Source organism: Perissodus microlepis, chromosome 14, assembly GCF_051167445.1.
Source record: "Perissodus microlepis isolate ML-2025 ecotype Zambia chromosome 14, ASM5116744v1, whole genome shotgun sequence".
Lineage (NCBI taxonomy): Eukaryota > Metazoa > Chordata > Actinopteri > Cichliformes > Cichlidae > Perissodus > Perissodus microlepis.
Genome location: NC_140474.1, coordinates 19,001,337 through 19,020,212, shown reverse-complemented (window position 1 = coordinate 19,020,212; position 18,876 = coordinate 19,001,337). Strand labels below are relative to the sequence as shown.

The 18,876-nt window shown below is 40.1% G+C and overlaps 2 protein-coding genes across 2 annotated transcripts; one reads left to right on the top strand and one right to left on the bottom strand.

Annotated features, from left to right (window-relative positions):
- Window positions 1-7,672: 7,672 nt before the first annotated feature.
- LOC146373827 (protein NipSnap homolog 2-like) lies at window positions 7,673-15,234 on the top strand. The gene is made up of 10 exons (XM_084950853.1): window positions 7,673-7,793; window positions 8,327-8,466; window positions 8,557-8,602; window positions 8,890-8,984; window positions 9,327-9,397; window positions 9,479-9,619; window positions 10,700-10,731; window positions 11,963-12,057; window positions 13,959-14,042; window positions 14,162-15,234. The coding sequence occupies exons 1-10, from the start codon at window positions 7,702-7,704 to the stop codon at window positions 14,224-14,226; spliced, it is 861 nt and encodes a 286-aa protein (XP_084806979.1). The 5' UTR covers window positions 7,673-7,701; the 3' UTR covers window positions 14,227-15,234.
- Window positions 15,232-18,869, bottom strand: psph (phosphoserine phosphatase). Its single transcript, XM_084950854.1, has 6 exons — window positions 18,751-18,869; window positions 17,968-18,111; window positions 17,755-17,889; window positions 16,164-16,309; window positions 15,844-15,992; window positions 15,232-15,766 (listed from the first exon to the last, which is right to left on the bottom strand). The coding sequence occupies exons 1-6, from the start codon at window positions 18,792-18,794 to the stop codon at window positions 15,656-15,658; spliced, it is 729 nt and encodes a 242-aa protein (XP_084806980.1). The 5' UTR covers window positions 18,795-18,869; the 3' UTR covers window positions 15,232-15,655.
- Between the last annotated feature and the right edge of the window lie 7 nt (window positions 18,870-18,876).

Below are 18,876 nucleotides of genomic sequence, written 5' to 3'. Positions count from 1 at the left end.
TGGAGTATGAGAAAAACATCACTGTAAATCTGTGGACACATTCCCTTGTGTCTTAAGACTTGACATAAAAGCCAAGCTGCTTCCAGAGACACATCTCAAATGTGAAAAAGACCTGCTGAAGAAGGTGGTTCTCACCTTTTTAGAAACCTAACGTTTAGCCTTGTATAGTTACCTTTTCAACCTCTTTCTATATGTGTTACCATACAGAGAAGAAGTGCAATGCAGCAGCGGCAGAGACAGAAAGGAGGACTGGATCCAGCGTCTGGAAATACCACAGTAACTACACAGGATTCCTTTATTTCCCAGGACCCTTTTCTGTCCTCTCTCAAAGGCTGATAGTCATACCATTTAAGATAGAACACATCATGCAATCCAGAGACTGTGCCCTTGTCGAACACAAAGGTTAAAACTCAGACATAACACTTGATAATTGCGCTTGTATAAGATCTAGTATGATTCATATTTTTTTCCTTTAGAAATAAATCAGCTAGACAGAGAAACACACACACAAAAACAATTTGGCACAGTTAATCAGGTTTTGACAACTCAACCAACTGTTCTCAATTTGCACTTCTTTTGTATAATTTTCGGTTTCAACACTGTGCTTTGGTGTCAGAGCTCTCATTTGGGTCACCTGCTCTCCCTCCATAAATTATGGCTCTTTCCTTCAGTTATTAGGCTGTGTAAATAGAGTCATCAGTCTTTTAGAAAGTTGCGCTGCAATTCATAACCGGCGGAAATCCATGTCCTGACCTCAGTCAAGACACAAACAGTGAGGAGACAGACGGGGAAAACGAATTTCACTGTCCCTTTTCTCCTTTATGTGTGAATCATGCCTGACTGTTTCCATTTGTGTGTTTGCATTTCATCCTTTTTTTCAGAGGCCAGGATGTAGCTGCTAGCGAGGTAACGTCATGGGTTTTTGGTGTCATGGAGTACAGTTCTTACTGGGGTATATCCCATTGGTAACTTATGCAGAGAAGCTAACTTAGTCCAGAGCAGGTTGTGTTTGAGCAAATATTACTCTTGGAAAATAGCACCATCACTCCCAGCAGATCCAGCGGGCCTCGGTGTCCAGAGAGTAAGAGGATCTTTAGTTTCTAGTCAACACCACTGAGCTTCAACAAGAGACAGACAGTAAATTTTAAAAAATTCTCCCCTTCCTTCAATTTCTTTCCTTTTTCCTCTGTTAAAGCATTTTTGTGTAAGTTTTTCCTTATCCAAATCCAATGTCTAAGGACAGAGGGTACGATTATATACAGGTCATTAAACTGCCTGAAGCAACGTTTTCTATTACAGGTGTGTAACAGGAAGATATGACCTGGTTTTAATTGAAAGATAAGACTGTTCAAGCTTTAATGTGACATGAGGTGAACTCAAATACAAAAAAAAAGTTTTCCTTTAACTTCTACCAACATTACATTATAAGTAAAGCTCTCTGTGTGAGACAGTTTTACAGATATTCAATCGGCGAGTCACATGCGAGCAACTTAGACGTGGTGAAGGCCACCTGCTGAAGCTCAAACCGGGCACAAGGGAGGGGAAGAAAGGCGATTTGAGTGACTTTGAATGTGGCATGATCGTCTTTAAAGTTTGCATAAAATGCAAAAGGGGCCCAAAACCAGTGCCAGGGAAGTGTACCTAATAAAGTGGCCAGTGTAAATACTTCTTAAAATATTTTTTTAATGGAATCAAATCCTGGGAATTTTTTTCTACAGTTACAGTTGTTTTAAACTGAGAATTATTGTTTACATATGCAGTACAAAGTTACATGTAAGCTCAGTACTTTTCAGTCTGCTGTATTTTTTGGAAGCTGTAATTTCCACTTAGTCTGGATACAGGCTTATCTTATAAACGATGATACCTACTAAAGACTAAACTGCCTGACACACCATAAAATAACTAAAATAATCCAAATTGACTCCAACTACAATGCTAAAATACTAATTACACAATATCTATTCATTATAATACGCAGTATTAATAATAATATCAAAAAATATTTTTCAGTACATTTGGACAGTATTACTGATTTACTTTTGCCAAAGTAGAATATTTAAGGATTGTAACTTTTCCTTTCTGTAGAGTCTGTCATATTTTCTTGGGAAACAGATGTGAATACTTCATCCACTTCTGTTACTGAACACCAGTGAGAGACAACATAAAGAATATGGAAAGGAAGGAAGTGACTTTCTGGAGGATTTTCCTTAAAAGAGCAACGCTGTGAGAGGCTGTCTGTCTGCTTTAAGCTGAGTGATGGTGATTTGCCAACCAGTAATTTACCACTCCAGAGGAGTTAAGAATGGCAACATTCATTTTCTTATCTATATTATATCCATAAAATATAAACACAGACTTATTCTTTGTTATTAATCTACTTAAGGGAGACACTAAAAATGCCTTAGTGCCACGGTGTGATGTAGAACTGCATTCACTCACTGGAGTGCCCAAACAAGATAAGAAGTGAAGATTATAAACAAAATGTTCAAAGTATTTTCTCACACGTCCGCCAGCATTTCTTGGAAAGGTTTTACCAGCAGGCATGTTGATAATAAAGCCAAAGATAATAAGAGAAGAGAGAGGGAAATGGCAAAGACAGCCAGTCAGATGATATGGCTTGGAGGTATTCAGTTTTCTAAAGATTCACTCTGAACATGATGTTCACGAGAGGATAGGGTGAGGTGTTTTTAAAAAAAAAAAAATATTTCTAAACTTCTTGATAAATGCACTCCATGATTTTCTGGTGCATTAGTAAAGGATTCATATCAGCTGTTTTCACAGCTGTTCTTCTCAGAGTCGTGCTTGAGAGAAATTAATTGCATCTAAAATTGAATTCTAACTATTGCAGCTCATTGTTGTGCTGCAGGAAAGCACCTAATCCTACAGCACGGTGCTGTAATGACCAAAAACGATCAAAGAAAAGATAAACCAGCTATTTGGTTTTGGTTGGAGACACTTATTTATTATGACATGAAAAATAATAAAGGATTAATAGAAGGAAAGTAGAAGTCTGTGAAGCCTGAAATTTAGTTACATTTAAATAAAGTAAGAAATTTGTTATGCTTACTCTCAGGCAGAGCGTTATATTGTCAAGGGGCTCAATTGCAAAATTACACTTATCTTCACTCAGGTGCAAGCATCATAAATGACAGACTATAAGCAGCACGGTGATGCGCTGGTTAGCACTGTTGTATCACAGCAGGCTGAGGTCTGTCTGTGTGGAGCCTGCATACTCTTCCTGTTGCCTGTGCGGGATTTCTCCATCTACTCTGGCTTCGTCCCACAGTTTAAAGACAGGCCTGTTAGGGTAACTGCAGGGTTTAAATGGGCAACAAGTGTGATGCATTAGCCTTGTGATGGGCTGTTGACCTTTCACTGTATGACAACTGAGAAAGGTTGGGAATAAATGGATGGATGGTATATTACTGTAGACTCAGTCGTTTTCTTGACCTTCTTCGAACTCCAAAAATCAAAACCATGATTGTTATTTTAAACAGCTGGTAACATTGCCAGTGTTTGTCAGACATCTCATAACTTCTGTACAATACAACACAATATGACAGGCCTGTGATGGTTTAATGGCATTTTACATGTACGTTGTCAAGCTGGATCACATAATAAAGTAAAGGCTGCTCTCTTAGGACCATTTATGACTATAACACTGAAAGCGCCACAAGTTTATTTTGTGCTTTAAAAATTTTGGAAATATATTAGAAATATGCATATTCGAATAAAAATACAACAAAAAAAATCAAAGTTTATCAATTCTTAGTCAACATTGTGATAAGACCCCATGAAATACCTTTTACTACACGTGTAGTGGATCGTGGTATATGTAGAGCTGCAGTAAAACGGAGATGATCTCACTTCTTCCATTAATAAAATTTGCCCTTGGGAAACTACTTCACATCCATTCAGATTAACACTGACATTACGGGAGTTGTACTGCGCTGATGTGAAGCCCCGCTTTTAATTTTTAATTCACATTAATGTTTGTGATGAAAGGCGAGGGGAGTCCTTTTATTTAAAATAAACAACCAAATAAAACAAATCACCAGCTGAAAATTAAGTGAGAATCAACCACCTTGACAAATTTCCAGAGTAAAAGCACAGAATTTAACTGGATATAATCAGTCTTTGAATTCCCAGACATATCCATATTTTGCCCTTTGCTATTCAAAAATGTTTCATGAGGAAAACACTCCCACATGATTCATGTCTTTGAACTTAAAACAAATCCCTCCATAGTTTCTGAATTCCACTGGTGGTAAGTAGTCTTTCTCCGAAAGCCAAGTGGGCTTTAGCAATATGGTCTTTGTTAGCTATATAGTCGCTTTCTCAAATAATAAATCAATCACAACTGTTCTGAATTCCTGCAGTTGTGACGCAGTCTTCCTGAAGGTCTTGCAACATACAAAATATCAGTCAGTCCCTCGTCAACTACATATTTACATTTAGTATTTAACCCTTAGATGATCCTGGGGATATTTTGTGGCATTGTTTTTTTTTTTATGCTATTTTGGCTGTGCTGAATGAATACAGCTCATATTTTAATTTTAGAATTGTTGTCTTAGTTCCTGAAATTAGCTTTAAATGGCTAAGCTACACAAACCCCCCACATTTTATCCTAATGCTGAAAAAACAAACCCATTAAAAAATAATTAAAAATAATCTTTTGATCCCACATTTATCGGCACATGCATTCCTTTATGTTAAGACTTTATTTTGGACTCCTCGCCTTCGATTTTTAATTTTTACATTTGTCCACCAGGTGACGCTATTTTTTAACCATACAACACATGCACCAAAATTTCACCCTTTTTTCTGTTTTCTGCTGATATGGCAAATGTTTCCTGCTATTGATGTTGGATAATGGTGTGTGAGCGTGTGCACATGTGTATGAGTGTATCTGTGTGATATCTCCGCAGCAAGAACCAAAACAAACTTGGACTTTATTCTGGTTCTTGCTCAAGACGTTCATGCAGCTGCACTGCAGCCATGGCTAGAAGTGTGAGCAGTAGTGCAGGGGCAGTCATTTTGGTGATGGCAAGACTTTACAGTGCAGACGAGGCTCCGGAAATGATCGTGCACTATGTGTGTGAAGATAGCGCTTCATCCTCCAGCTGGAGTCCAACTCTGACTCATCTGAAGGTGAAAGTGGAGAGGAGATGGTTAAAGCAGTGAAAGGATGGATGCCTAAAATTCTAAAGATGCAATTCTCTTTTGATTTTATAGATGAGTGCAGCAGAGTTACAGACAGATTTTGTTGACCTGTCTCTGGACAGTGGTCTGGGTAGTAGCTGGTGGGTTATGACTTGGACTGTAGAACCCCCACCTGTTCAGAAAGTGTAGTAAGTTTTGTGAAGTATGTAATCATTCTGATAAGACCCTTTTTTAACACCTTTTACTATCCAAATGTTCAACTGCTTATTAATTCAGATATGTAATCGGGGGTTACAACCCAGTGCATTTAGACATGAAGGCACGATCAAGATCACCTGCTGAAATTCAAGCAGAGCATCAGAATGAGGAAGAAAAGTGATTTAAGTTACTTTGAAGGCGGCATGGTTGTCAGTGCCAGACGGGCTGGGCAGAGTATTTCAGACTCATACCATACCAGAGGTCAGAGGAGAATTACAAGCTGATAGGAAGGCAACAGTAACTCAAATATCAATACAACTGTTCAGAAAGTGTTGTATGTTTTGTGCCATATGTCATCACCACATGCTGATTTTTTTTTCCTCTCTCAAACAGTTTTAGTTTGCTAGGCAGTGATTTGTGTATTTTAGATATTCCACCAAAAATGCATTTTAAAGAAAGATTTATTTTTGTGTTATCATCACTGATGTTGCTGAAAGATTTTCACATAGGTGAACCTGTTAAACTAAAGGCTATTGTACTATACTCTGTATTAGGTCCTACAGAAGAGAGGGATTCACATCCATCACGATCTCCATGGATCCCATATCTACCTGAGGGCCCCATTTTTTTTCAGAGGATGTCAACAGAAGATAGTTTTACTGCTGGCTATGATCCACAGCAGACACACAGTGAGCAGTCAGTGCATGGGACCAACAGTGAACCTTGGTACAGGTGATCATCTAGATAACGACTGCTTTCAGATTTGTTTTTAACCCCAGAGTTATGGTTTATTAGCTTTATGAATTACCAACAAATAAATGAACTACACCTGTGTTTGCCCTATCCTGAGTATTCAGGATAGCTAACAGCAAGCTAATTTTTATTTTGTTTTATTCTCTTTTGCTTCAAATGCCTCAGAATGTCTTTAAAATATAATAAAATGAATTGATGTTTGAATTGAATTCAGTGTCTTCAGTTTTAGTGTCCTGGTGTTACACATGGGATGTACCAAAACTGCTAGATATGATATAATTTTAAAGGCATACTAGCCTTATCACAAAGTCAGGATGTACACACATACAGCAGTTATGACCTGATCTGCACATCTGTATCACACCTACTTCATGTGGACCTCTGTACGTGTGTATTTTTTGTTATATATTTTGTTAATATGTATATATTATATAAATACCACATATTCTATTTCTGTACCACTTTTATTTTTGCACTCACAATGTGACAAATCCTTCATGTATGTACAAACTTGGGAATAAAACAAATTCTGATTCTGATCTGAGCACTTTATTGTGATTTCAGAAACGATGACACCTTGAGTACACCGATAAAAATGATAGTGTTCTTTGTTGGTGCATCCCACATACACATACATACGGCATATGTATAAATATAATAACCACAACATGATCGAAACCAGGGAAAGAATCAAAACTTGGATTTGAGTCCACGTGTAAACATGTTCATGTATGAAGTTTGACCTGACAGTGGGGCGAGGTACAAAAAATATAATCTATTAAAATATGATAAATTAAATACCACTCAATACTCCTATCAGTGTACAATCTAAAGAAAGAAAGTAAATCAATAACCCCATAAATTGAAAAAGTCAAATACTAATGTACATGCAAACATACTCATTGTCAATAAATACTATTACCATATAAAACTTTATAAGTTTACGTTTACTGTCTGCAAGTTCATATCTCTGTGGGCTGGATTATCCAATGGGCATTCTGGGCATGAGCCCAGGGGTCCACACTTGGTGGCCCATCCATGCAGCATAAAAATTGGAAGCACTGATACAATACTCCTCCTGAGAGACTCCTGTTTTACTTGCAAAGAGCCAGACTTTCCTGTAATCTTTAAAGTGGTCTTGAGCAATAGTTCTTCAGGTTTTTTGTTTGTTTTGTTTTTTGGACATTGGCTGCGTTTTCACTCATTTTCAGTCCAGTCCTTGTACCTGACTATTTCCAAAGGAATGTTGTTGTTTTTTTTTTTTCATTTGTTAAGCCTTTTAACACCTAAGGAAGTTATAATGGTCATTTTTTTTTATTTCCCAGTGAGACGCAGTCCTCTCCTTAATGATTAGAAATCATTTTGCACACATATGTCGAAATCTTTATGAAAAATTTGTTTGCTGGAGCCTCTCAAAGATTTGTACCCAGGGGTCTGTAATTAATTGATCCGGGTATCCTCTGCATTCCTCAGTATGCTCTGTGCCCAGCACACATAGAGGGAATGTGTGGATGTGCTTCTCTGCTGCCACCTGGTGGTGAGGCGCGGTACCAGCCACTGCTCCGCGGAGCATTAGCACAGTTGAAGATGGCGACTGGAGTCCTTCAGAGAGTCAGCGGTGGTTTGGGTCGGGCTAAAAGCGGGGCCCACTCGGCCGGACAGCTCGCGGTGTGGGGCAGGTGGGGCAGTATTCATCGTGAATGTTCAACAGTCATCTCTGTAGCTTCCTGTGTTGGCTGTGTAGTGTTTTCAGTGGGGATCTATTGGTGGCTACGAGTAGCCCGGTAAAGCTAGCCCGGTGACTGCTAGCCAGCCCACTGTGGCCTTTCAGCTTGAACTTAACCAGGAGCTTCAGCTTATGTGCGTTTATTTAGTACGTGATATTTAAGACTAACGCTTCTGTCACTGTTGGGAAACTCAAAAGAGCAATAGTTTCTGTCAACGTTTGACAGTAAGCATCTAAAACGCTCAAGGTCAATTTGACAGTTTATATTGCTACCTTGTAAAAATTGCATGACTTACAGATAGCATGCAGGTGCACTGATCACCGTGTGCATCAGAGGGTCTGACATTTTCAACTGAACAACCGCACCAAAGCCCCTAAAAACAGATACTACGTGGCTGTGCATGTACATATAGACTAGGAAGTCAGTCATTCCGAAGTCGTTGCAGTGTCCATGTGTTTCTTTTTCATGGTGGCCTATGTTTGCAGGGGGTTTGCAACTTCCAGCTGCAGAAATAGAGAGGACAGCTGGTTCAAGTCACTGTTTGTGAGGAAAGTTGATCCCAGAAAAGATGCACACTCCAACCTACTGACCAAAAATGAGGAGAGTAACCTCTATAAGATTCAGTGTAAGTTGCCTTTAGGGTCCCCGCATTACATTAACAACATTTTGACCTTTAGTAATGAGACTTTTTTTCTCATTTAAACGTTTGTTTCAGTCCATAACGTCAAGCCAGAGTGCCTGGATGCATACAACAAACTCTGGTGAGTGTTTTGTCATTTGATGTTGTGAACCTTTGGTGCAGAGGAAGCTTTACCATAAGTGGGAGGAGGATCAAGGAGTGGACACTTCGTGTAAAAATAACCCAGTCTATTCCTGTAAGATGATGTATGGGCTGGTATGACTTCTGTCCTCCACAAACCAGACATGCTCATACCTAAGATGACTGGAACCCATGGACTTTAAGCACAACACATGCAGTTTCAAATTAAATGTCATGTGGACCGCTGGTCGTACTGCATTTAATTATTTGGCTTCTCGTTTGCCACAGTGAGGATGTGTTGCCCTCCATCCACGCTGATAAGTACTACCCCTGTGAGCTGGTGGGAACCTGGAATACCTGGTATGGAGAACAAGACCAGGCTGGTAGGATTACTAATATCAACACACACAGACATCTGCGGTATAACAGTGCTGCGATCCGCACAGTTTGCAATCAGCATGCGTGTTACACCGCATATTCACGTGCAAGTACAGCATCAATCATTAGCTGTCTTGCAAGCTAATGATCAGGAAGTGTTTATTTTTTTGTTGCAGTGTTTACACCACAGTAATTTCCCTCCCAGTATTTATTTACACTAACCACAAATGGATGTAGTTATGCCAGACGTTAAAAGCCGGACATCTGGATATCTTTACTCTGCTACGTGATGATCCTTCTGTTTGTACTTGATGTGATGTTGTAATTGTGACAAATTGTCTCCCCAGTGCATCTGTGGCGTTACAGAGGTGGATACCCAGCTCTTACTGAGGTGATGAACAAGCTCAGGCAGAACAAGGTACTACTGCACGGCCCTTTGCTTTACCTGGGTGATTATAAGTCTGAGTAAGCTCATTGATTGGTGTCTGTCCATTGCCAGGAATTCACAGCCTACAGGAAGGAGCGAGGAAAGATGCTGTTGTCCCGCAGGAATCAGCTCCTCCTGGAGTTCAGCTTCTGGAATGAGCCAGTACCCCGAACGGGACCAAACGTATATGAGCTCAGGACCTACCAGCTCAGGGTGAGTGGTTGAGCTGCAGCCTGTATCGTTGTCAGGACTGGGCTCAGTGTGTTAAAGTCTGATTTCCAGAATGCGTTCTGCAGCTCCAAAATGGGCCACATAAATGCAACTGAAAACAGAAACACTGAAACAGATGACTGTATTCAGTGAGGATTTCTTACACCAAGTTGCTTTAAAAGCTAAACGCACTATCAGTGTATGAAATCAGCAAGTTGCTAGTTTAACAAATGTCTCATTCTGGTGGTTTTCTTTACTCATTTTCTGCATTTATTACACTTTAAAACTTTGCCTGTCTGTCAGTTTGTATTCAAGTGATTGCTCCCTAGTTTACACTTAAGGAAATTGTGCAGCAGTTCACAGCACTAGAAGAGCTTCCCTAAACTTACATGGTTATATTTATTATAAAAAAAAAGGTGACAGATAGTATTCACTCTTCATGATCACACCTTTTGTCCATGGACAGACTTTAAAGACTCTCTGGTAAAAACACAATTGTTTATCTGCTGCCACATCTCACTGCAGCAGCTCAGGCTTGGCTGTTAAACTATCCATCCTTTTCTTACCTCATGTTTCCCATTTAAAACTGATGATCTCCATCCTGACATCCTTCTGTGGACTTAAATTACTTCTTTCCCCTCAAGCTGTTAGCACGACACTCAGGATCATCCCGAGTGTTGTGCTAACCATCACGGGATGATCACTAACGTGCAGAAACACTTAATCGAAACCACGCCATCCACCGCAGATTAAGTCATGCTTTTTATAATTGAAAAAAATCAAACTGTCTCTAGACCAGCACCCCTCTGTGACGTGTGATGAATGCTCGCTATTATCCCCTCATCACGGGCTGAGATTGCATCTTTGAAACAGCAGGGCGTTTGTTGTCTTATGCACCAGAGAATGATTGAAGGTGCTCTCTCGGGTGTAGTTGTTCGCATTGACAAAATACCTGTGTTACCTCTTTGCCATTTTTTTTTCTTTTTTACATTAATATATTTACTTTGGAAAGAAGTTCGAAAGTTCTCCATTACATATATATGTTTAAATCTAATAAAGAATATTGTGTTTTCTCTCTCGCAGCCAGGAACCATGATCGAGTGGGGTAATTACTGGTAAGGCAGCCTGAATTCACTTGATTCACTGAACTGTACTTACAGAACAGTTGTACTACATGAAAGCTCCCTCATCACACCGTCATTAATAAGAGCTATTCCACAGAGAGGCCCCCACATTTGAAGCTATGCTGTCATTCCCTCAAGCCAAGAATCAAATGCTAGTGTAACAGTGTGTACACTACAAACGTGTATATAATAGTTGAGTAATGTGAGCCTGGAAAGAGCCGCTGCGTGGACTCACAGAGCCAGCAGATCAGCATTTATCAGTAGGTGCAGCAGCGAAGATTGTGATGGATTAAATTGAGGATGTGAGCTTTCTGCACAAGCCTTTGCTTTCCAGATAAATTTCTTCTGTCTGACCATATCGTTTTATTTCTTTTAGTTATTAGTGGTTGGGATTACATATTCAGAAGAAAAGTTGTCATTATCCTGCAAACTTAGCCTGTGTGTAGTTTTATATGTAAATATTATTACAGGTATTATTTGATTTTTAAGTTGGACGTAGGATTTTCTGCTTTGAAGCTTTATGCTTTGCCTTTTCCTAGAAAAGCACACATGATTGATTGATCTCCCCCTGTTCCCTGTGCTTTTCAGTAATCATGGCTAGGAAATCAGCCTTAATGCAAAAAAAAACACACTGTGACAGCTTTTTTTTTTTTTATTCTTAATGTTTGTATTCATTCGCACTTTAACCAGCTTTTTTTTTTAAATAAACCTCCAAAGTCCTGCAGATAATGCCAGTAAAGCTATTTAATATAATTTGTGCGGTTAAAGGTTTAAACTTCTGCTTCGTATTTCACCAGTTTGATGAAACTCGAGCTTCATAGTTTTCTATCCAGACAGTGATTATGGTTTGAATATGTTTATGTTTGCTTTGGGAGGAAAATGTAATAGATTCAAAACATTCTCCTCACTCGTTTCACGAAGACTTGGCCAGTCTTTAGATTCATAAACATGCGTACAGTAAGTCATGATGATGTCACGTCTCGCGGTCGGATGTGATGTTGGAAGTTATAATCGCAGCTAAAGGAGCAGGTTGCCATCCTGCTTTAGCTGAGAAAATCCAGTCGTGTGAATTAATCAGGAGGTATTCAGGGATGATGTTGAAATCCTTTGAATGCTGGTTAAATATTTCATGTGTGTGTTTGTGGTGGTCTGGTGTTAAGCCAGATGAAGCCTTTGTGTTTTTTTTGGCCTGTGCTGTGACCAAAGGTGCTTTTGTCTGCAGGGCCAGAGCCGTTCGATACCGCCAGCAGAACAGAGAAGCTGTGGGAGGGTTTTTCTCACAGATTGGAAACCTCTATATGGTCCATCACCTCTGGGGTACGTTCAAACACTTCCACGCTGACTTTAGATAATTACGCTAATGTTGAAATCATTAGTTGCTTCACAGAAAATCAACAACAGTTAACAGTAATTTATCTTGAATATACATACCAGAAATGTCATGTTCCAGATTTTCTGCTTTTCTTTGTTATTATAGAGTTAATATATTTGGATTTTTGGGCTGTTTGGTCAAAACAGGCAATGTGAGATTGTCTCCTGAGGCGTGTAATTGATAGATAAATGTGTGCAATGTTAACTGAGGTAATTATCATCCCAATTTGCAGTACACCCACCTCTCCGGAGAGCTTTAATCACGAGCAAATAGTCATTCCTGTGAAAACTGCTTTGAAGTCTGCTTGAAGGGAGTGTGCAAACTTGGTTTGTTGTGATGTGAAGTCAGAGCTTCGCGCTCACCTCTCACATAATTTACGTCACTCAGACCAAAGCGGACCAAAACTACAACAAATCTATTAAAACGGTCTCACTGTTCTCAAGAATGAGCATACAGCTGTGAGGGAGAGACGGCCCTCTGTACACTAGGGATGGGGCGATTTGCTTGATAGTCCTGTTGCCCACCCCGAGGCATCGCTGTCTACCCTCCATAACTTACATGCACAAAAAAATGTGCATGGGTGAAAGAGAAACAGGTAGCCTACATTAGTTTTTCTCACTTCCATCATGAAGAAGTGCTTTCCTGTTAACATACAACATTTACTGATTGGGTCAAAATAGGAAAACTTTTCCCCATCTGACATTTTTGTTGGTGAAAAACTCAGCTGTGTGTGGAGGACATTGAGATCGTGCTATATAAATAAAGTTGAACTGAATTGACCTACAGTTCTACATAATCTAGTTTGGGGTTTTTCCTGTGTAAAATATTTCACCTGTTTATCCTGCTTTCTTCACTCTGCCTCAGCACACATAGACAAGACAACGTTAGGATCTCTGTAAATCCAGCCTCCTGTTTTCTCCCATTGGATGATGATTATGATGGAACAGCAAACGCAATTCGCACACATACACATTAACTTAAATGTGCACAGAGGTCTGAACACAAACTGTGTGCAGGTTTAGACACGTCTGTGTTGCAAGTGTGAGTTATGTGTGGAGGAGTGACATGAAACCGTGGCCTGGCAGATTGAATTTGTTATTAATCGCAGAACAATGAATCCGCAGGGAAATTAGATAAAAATCACCTTAAAATTGACCACCATCTATCCCTGACATCATCAGCACAACCCCACAGCCTAACAAGGAAATTATGGTTGAGAGGTGGCAGCATATTGTCAGCTTCAGACTCTCCCTCCACCTGCAAGACTTTGTCTGTTAACAGATGGGGGAAGCAAACAAAATATGTGGTATGACTGGTCTGTCTACTCCTGCTTGTGCTGTTGTTGGTCTGTCAGTCATCCATCAAGGAGAGCAAAGAGCTGAAGTGAAACTGAGTGTTCAAAGCATTGAAAGTTTCTGCTGCAGCCACAGTCTGTGCTTCTCATGCTGTATTTTGTCTTTAATTGGGTTTTCTCCCATTCCTGGGAGAAGCACAAATGTGGTTGAGATTTTGGAGGACTGCACAGGAGCACGTTTACAGTGGCTGAAACTGCCTCTCAGCAAACCCGCACAATCGCTGTTCCGTAAATTAAGCAAAATTTAGCAACTACCAAGTAGAAAAAAAGAAAAAGAAAAAAAGTGGAGCCATCAGGAGCTTGAAAGTTGGTGGAGAGCAAAGTGGAGCTCAAACATGAGGAAACATTTGTTAGCTTGTCTTTACAGATGCACGTGTCCTAAAAATGTCTTCTGTGATTAATTTGATCATTACAGAGTTACCAGATTAAGTCTTAACTTAAAATCATGTACTTATACTGCAGCATTATAATGCAGTGATTTGTTAATTACAGCTTACAAGGACCTTCAGTCCCGAGAAGACACGAGGAACGCTGTGTGGCAGCAGGAAGGCTGGCACGAGGTGGTGTATTACACAGGTGAGCACAATAAGTCTTTTTGTAAACTCAAAGCTGTGCGACTGAAAACTTTACAAAGTTTTTTGTTGAGTTTGTCACTTTCTGAGCCTCAAAAGGTTTTTAAACTCATCTTTTCCCAGTCCCACTCATTCAGCACATGGACTCAAGGATCATGATTCCCACAAAGGCTTCGCCGCTGCAGTAAAATGAAAAGCCAGCTGGAAGCTGACATCGAGCGGCACCTCCTTTGAATGTCACATCAGCATCGTGGGTTCAATCTTTGTCAGTGCTGCCAAACAATGTCCATTCTCTTTTTGTTCACGTCTTTGTTTTATTACTGAAGGATGTCGCTTGGATCGAGTCGGGTCTCTGAAATTTATCTGCAGTTCAAATAGTTACTGAAAGGCTCCACGGCACTTTTAAGACACGCAATATTTTCTTCAGGTTTGGGAGGGAGTGTTAAAATGTGTAGATGTGTTTATGTCTGAAATGTGGTGCCACATCAAAACTGGTCCATGGAGAGATTTCATTTCCAAGGTTAGAGCCAACCAAAGTTACTTGACAGGAAAAATCAAAAGGAGCAGCTGTATGGCGTTAAAGTGTGGGAACAGCTAGATTAAAAATAGTACTGCTGAAGCTCGCTGCAGGAGCTATTTATTTATTTAATGTAACTTTAAAGTACATCATGTTTTTAGTGTGCTGAGAAACTTTGATGTAAAAGCCATGCCATTTCAGACTGAAAAGAGAGCCCTTGTATGAATAGAAACTATATTTCTTTCAAAATCATAAGTGTGTGAAATACAGATACCATAATTTTATATTTGATGTGTATTATGAATCATTGTTTTACTCCTTTTGGTTGCTTTTCGTGGATGTCCCTACATTTCCTTTAATGGTAACATTAATGTTTAGTGGTGCTGTGTTTGTAACTATGGCTTACAGTTTTTCTTTTTCTCAGGACGGCATGCCTGGTTTTAAAGTCCATTTTTATCCAACGTATCTTAACGAGGCACAAATCAGTTATTAAGTGAAAACAGGTGTTCTGCATATCAGTGACTGAGTGAATTTGGTACGCAGGCGATCACAGTCACGCTGCTTCATACGGTAACGGTTTTTATTGTTAAAGGAAGCATGTTGATCTGGTGTTTCTGTTCAGAGGGAACAATGTAGAGACAAGGACAAGAACACAGATTAAAGTCGTTCAAACAGCGAAGTGGACACTCATCTTTTAATGCTGTGTTTTTCTGACTTGAGTCACTACACAGTCACTGACAGGTCTGCTTACAGCTCTTACAGAACAGAAACCCGATTAAAAATACCTTCACTTCTCATTGCACGTGCCATAATACAAAGGAGTCGTTCTAGTCCACCTAAAAGCTTTCATGTAAACGCCAAAAACACTAAAATAATCTTTTTAAGATTGTCTTCCATGTAGTGTTTTAGTACCTTGTAGTATAAAAAAGGGCAACATAGCTATTAAAGTTACGATTGCTCCCACTAGTATAAACATTTGATTTAATATAAAAATCTATCGAGGTCTAAGGAAAAATGTCCACTTGGTAAAATCTACCAGTGGCACACCCTTAGATGCAAGTATAACGTGTTAAAAATCATAAACTAATCTTTGAGCACCTTTAAATCTTCTCCAGTTCTTTCAGTAGCTCCCCAAAACTCGTCACATACCACGAAGACCTCTCCTTGACCTGCGGCCTGACGACATTCCCGCCAAATCCAATGAAAGCGCTCTGAGGACAAAATAAAAGGGTGAAATACTGTAATCACACTGTAATCGCTTTTTACACCAGCAAACAGCGACACTTACAGCTGGAGGGCAGGCCTCAAGATCAGTGGCACCATCTCCGATCATCACCACAGTCTCATAGCCGTACTGGTCCTTCAGCATGCTGATGACCTTCCCCTTTCCTCCGCTCTCAGCTGTGGGCTGACTCTCATCAAAACCAGCGTACTCTCCTGGAAGATGATATTTTTATTGAATTTAATTTAACCAGTCAAAAGACCTGACTTAGATTAAACCTAAGGGTCTGCTGTGTATATTCAATGATCCACTCAAAGGGTTTAGCCTGGACTTCCACTCATGTGAGAACAGAAGAACATCACAAACAGCCTGCCGCTGGCTCTTACCGTTGAAGTAGAATTTGAGCCGGTTGGCGTAAACGTGATTCAGAGGGATGCTTAGCTGAGTGGCCACGTGTTCAACAATGCAGCGGAAGCCACCTGAAATGAGGAACACCTTTATGTTGAGCTCATGCAGACGGTCCACGAGCTCCCTGGACAAAGATAAATGGAAAAACATCAACACTCAGAAGAAAATGTTTTTTAACATTCACATGCAATGAGAGTTATTCTGCTGCCCTGTGCCGTGTGAAGTTTCCTAAAATTTAATTACAAAAATGCAATAATGTAGAAGAAGAAAGAACAATTTCCAGGAGACACGGCTTTGCCACTTTACTGCAAAATGAAATAACACAAGATTCACTTTATTCATCCCAATGCTGGGAAGTTTTTCCTTTGTTTTCCTTTGTTACAGGAGTTGAACACAAACAAATTACAGACTGTTAAAATAAGGAGAACAGTATGTGGCTCAGTGAAATCCAATACAAATATGACCAAACACATGACTTAATAAGGTAAAAACTAATCAAAAAATAAAATGGATACAAAGTAAAACCAGAACGTGGTAGCTTATCCAGCTCTCAGTTCACAGATTGTTGCCTGGAAAATGTGACCAAATGTGATCTCAAGCACAAGTTGATTGTAGACCATTAGGACTGATTAACCAGTAGTGATTATTGTGGACAGACAAAAGTCCTTTCCATTCTTATTGGATACAAGATTTCAGGGCCTGATTCACCACGTTGTTCATTTAAGCACAGGGCAATTATTTTTCAGTGTCAGGCCAGAGAGATAAACTATGAGGTGAGCGGTTAATGGGTTAGGCTAGCTTCTTTGCGCTTAAAGTCAGAGTTTTCTGTGTCAGGAAGGTGAAGATGCTGAACATATTGACCACGTCCAGAGCAGGTTATGTGTTTAAAGTTTGAAAATCTTTTGGAAGTGCAAAATTTTCTCTGATCATTTGGATGTGCATATCTTACTAATGCAACCAAAAGAGAGTGTGCAGTAAAGTTACAGTGGCACGAAATCTACTGCAAACTCACAGAAGTGTACATGCGCTCACTTGATGAAGCAGACAAATGTTTCTATGCTTGATCCCAAGTATCGTTCACATCGCTAGAACTGCAGATATATTTTGTTCGGGTTTTTTTAAGGCAGCACTCCAGAACCAACTTGTTTACCACTATTTTATTGGATCACAACATTTCTGTCCAACTGAACTTCATCAGATGCAAACATTTTGTTTGTTTACCTGACCTGATGATGGTCAGCTGGACGGAAACGTTGTGATTCAGGAAGAAACGTCAGCAGTAGTATTTCACAGGGTCTGTGTCTGTCTTGTGTGTGTGTGTGATAAATTTTGTGTTTCACAGAATCTGTGTGTGTGTGATTAAATTTGTGTTTGTATGCACACATTACAGCTAGTTTGTGATTCATACTCTCTGAAGGTTTTGCTTTCTGCATTTTCAGCTGACTCCTATTTGTTTTTGGCAATAGTTTTCAACCATGCATTCATATATTATGCATTCATGTAAGTTATTATTATAATGTGGAGGACAACATCTACCTAAAGAGGTCAGTTATTTCTACATTAATTCACCTGACACCTGGAGTAAGCTGAGGTGGGTGGTCTGTTATCAGCTTGTTGACTTGTTCTCTGGAACATCGGATGATGGAAAGACGCTCAGTCAGGGCCTTTTTGAAGGTCATTGAGCCACCCATGGCTTTGCGTGTCCTGAAACGTCCAAGTAACAGATTTTTGTTTGTTCTAAACACCCAGAACAAATCCATTAAAAAAAATAAATCCACCTACATTTCAGTGACTGCATCCCCCACACCACAGAATTTGGCAAGTTCATCAATGCCTTCTTCCTTGATTACTGTGCTGTCCACATCAAAGCAGACAGCTTCAGCTCTCCTGAAGAGCTCCTTTGTCTGCGACAGCGTTGTCATCATGCTGGGAAATTACATTAAAAAAAGATGCAGTCTGGTGAAACAAATTTCACTGCTGCAGATGCACACTGTGTGTGTGTGTGTGTTGGGTGTTGGGGGGGGGGTGTAATTGTCATCAGCAGGGTCCCGTGCTGCATTTGTTGATTCAACGTGAGGTCTGTGATTTTGGCCAGCGGCTGCCTGATTTCTGATTTGTATAGAAAGGATGTCTTTCATCCAGTGGAGCAGCAAACGCATCTATTCACTCAAATACCTATGTGCAATCGACGGGGATCACCTCCCAGCCGATGATGTGTGCCAAAATGCGTTACATAAAGCAGTGTGCTTAAACAAACCATAGGAGAGGCCCGGGATGGACATACTCTGCGCGTATTGCGTCACCCAGAGGGTCACTACTGAGGGGCAGCATAACCAACAACAAACGTGAAGACACTGAAACTGGGCCAAACGGTTCGTATCTGTCACTTTGATATAAAGTGACAGACATATAGTCATGAAATCACGGCTGTACGTTGAGAATAAGCGGGCTGTTATCTGTCCGGTGCAGCTGATTTGAACGCTGCTCAACTGCCGACAACTCGAGAGACAGCACCAGGCAGAAAAAAAAATACTTAAAAACATTAGAACTGTCCTGAGTACTTACCGGAGAGTGCAGAGGCGATAAGGCACGAACAGCAGCTTCAGCATAAAAGCCGACAGCTCTCGGTGGGCTCGTGGACGAGGAAGAAAAGCGCTGAATGGTGGGCCAATCAGAGAGAAGCCGATTAGG

Coding starts and splice junctions, on each gene's coding strand:
- LOC146373827 (XM_084950853.1), top strand. CDS start 7,702: ATGGCGACTGGAGTCCTTCAGAGAGTCAGCGGTGGTTTGGGTCGGGCT. Junction 7,794..8,326: donor CAGCTCGCGGTGTGGGGCAG/GTGGGGCAGTAT, acceptor CTATGTTTGCAG/GGGGTTTGCAACTTCCAGCT. Junction 9,398..9,478: donor ACAAGCTCAGGCAGAACAAG/GTACTACTGCAC, acceptor GTCCATTGCCAG/GAATTCACAGCCTACAGGAA.
- psph (XM_084950854.1), bottom strand. CDS start 18,794: ATGCTGAAGCTGCTGTTCGTGCCTTATCGCCTCTGCACTCTCCG. Junction 18,112..18,750: donor TATCGCCTCTGCACTCTCCG/GTAAGTACTCAG, acceptor GTAATTTCCCAG/CATGATGACAACGCTGTCGC. Junction 15,993..16,163: donor GCTCAAATTCTACTTCAACG/GTAAGAGCCAGC, acceptor ATCATCTTCCAG/GAGAGTACGCTGGTTTTGAT.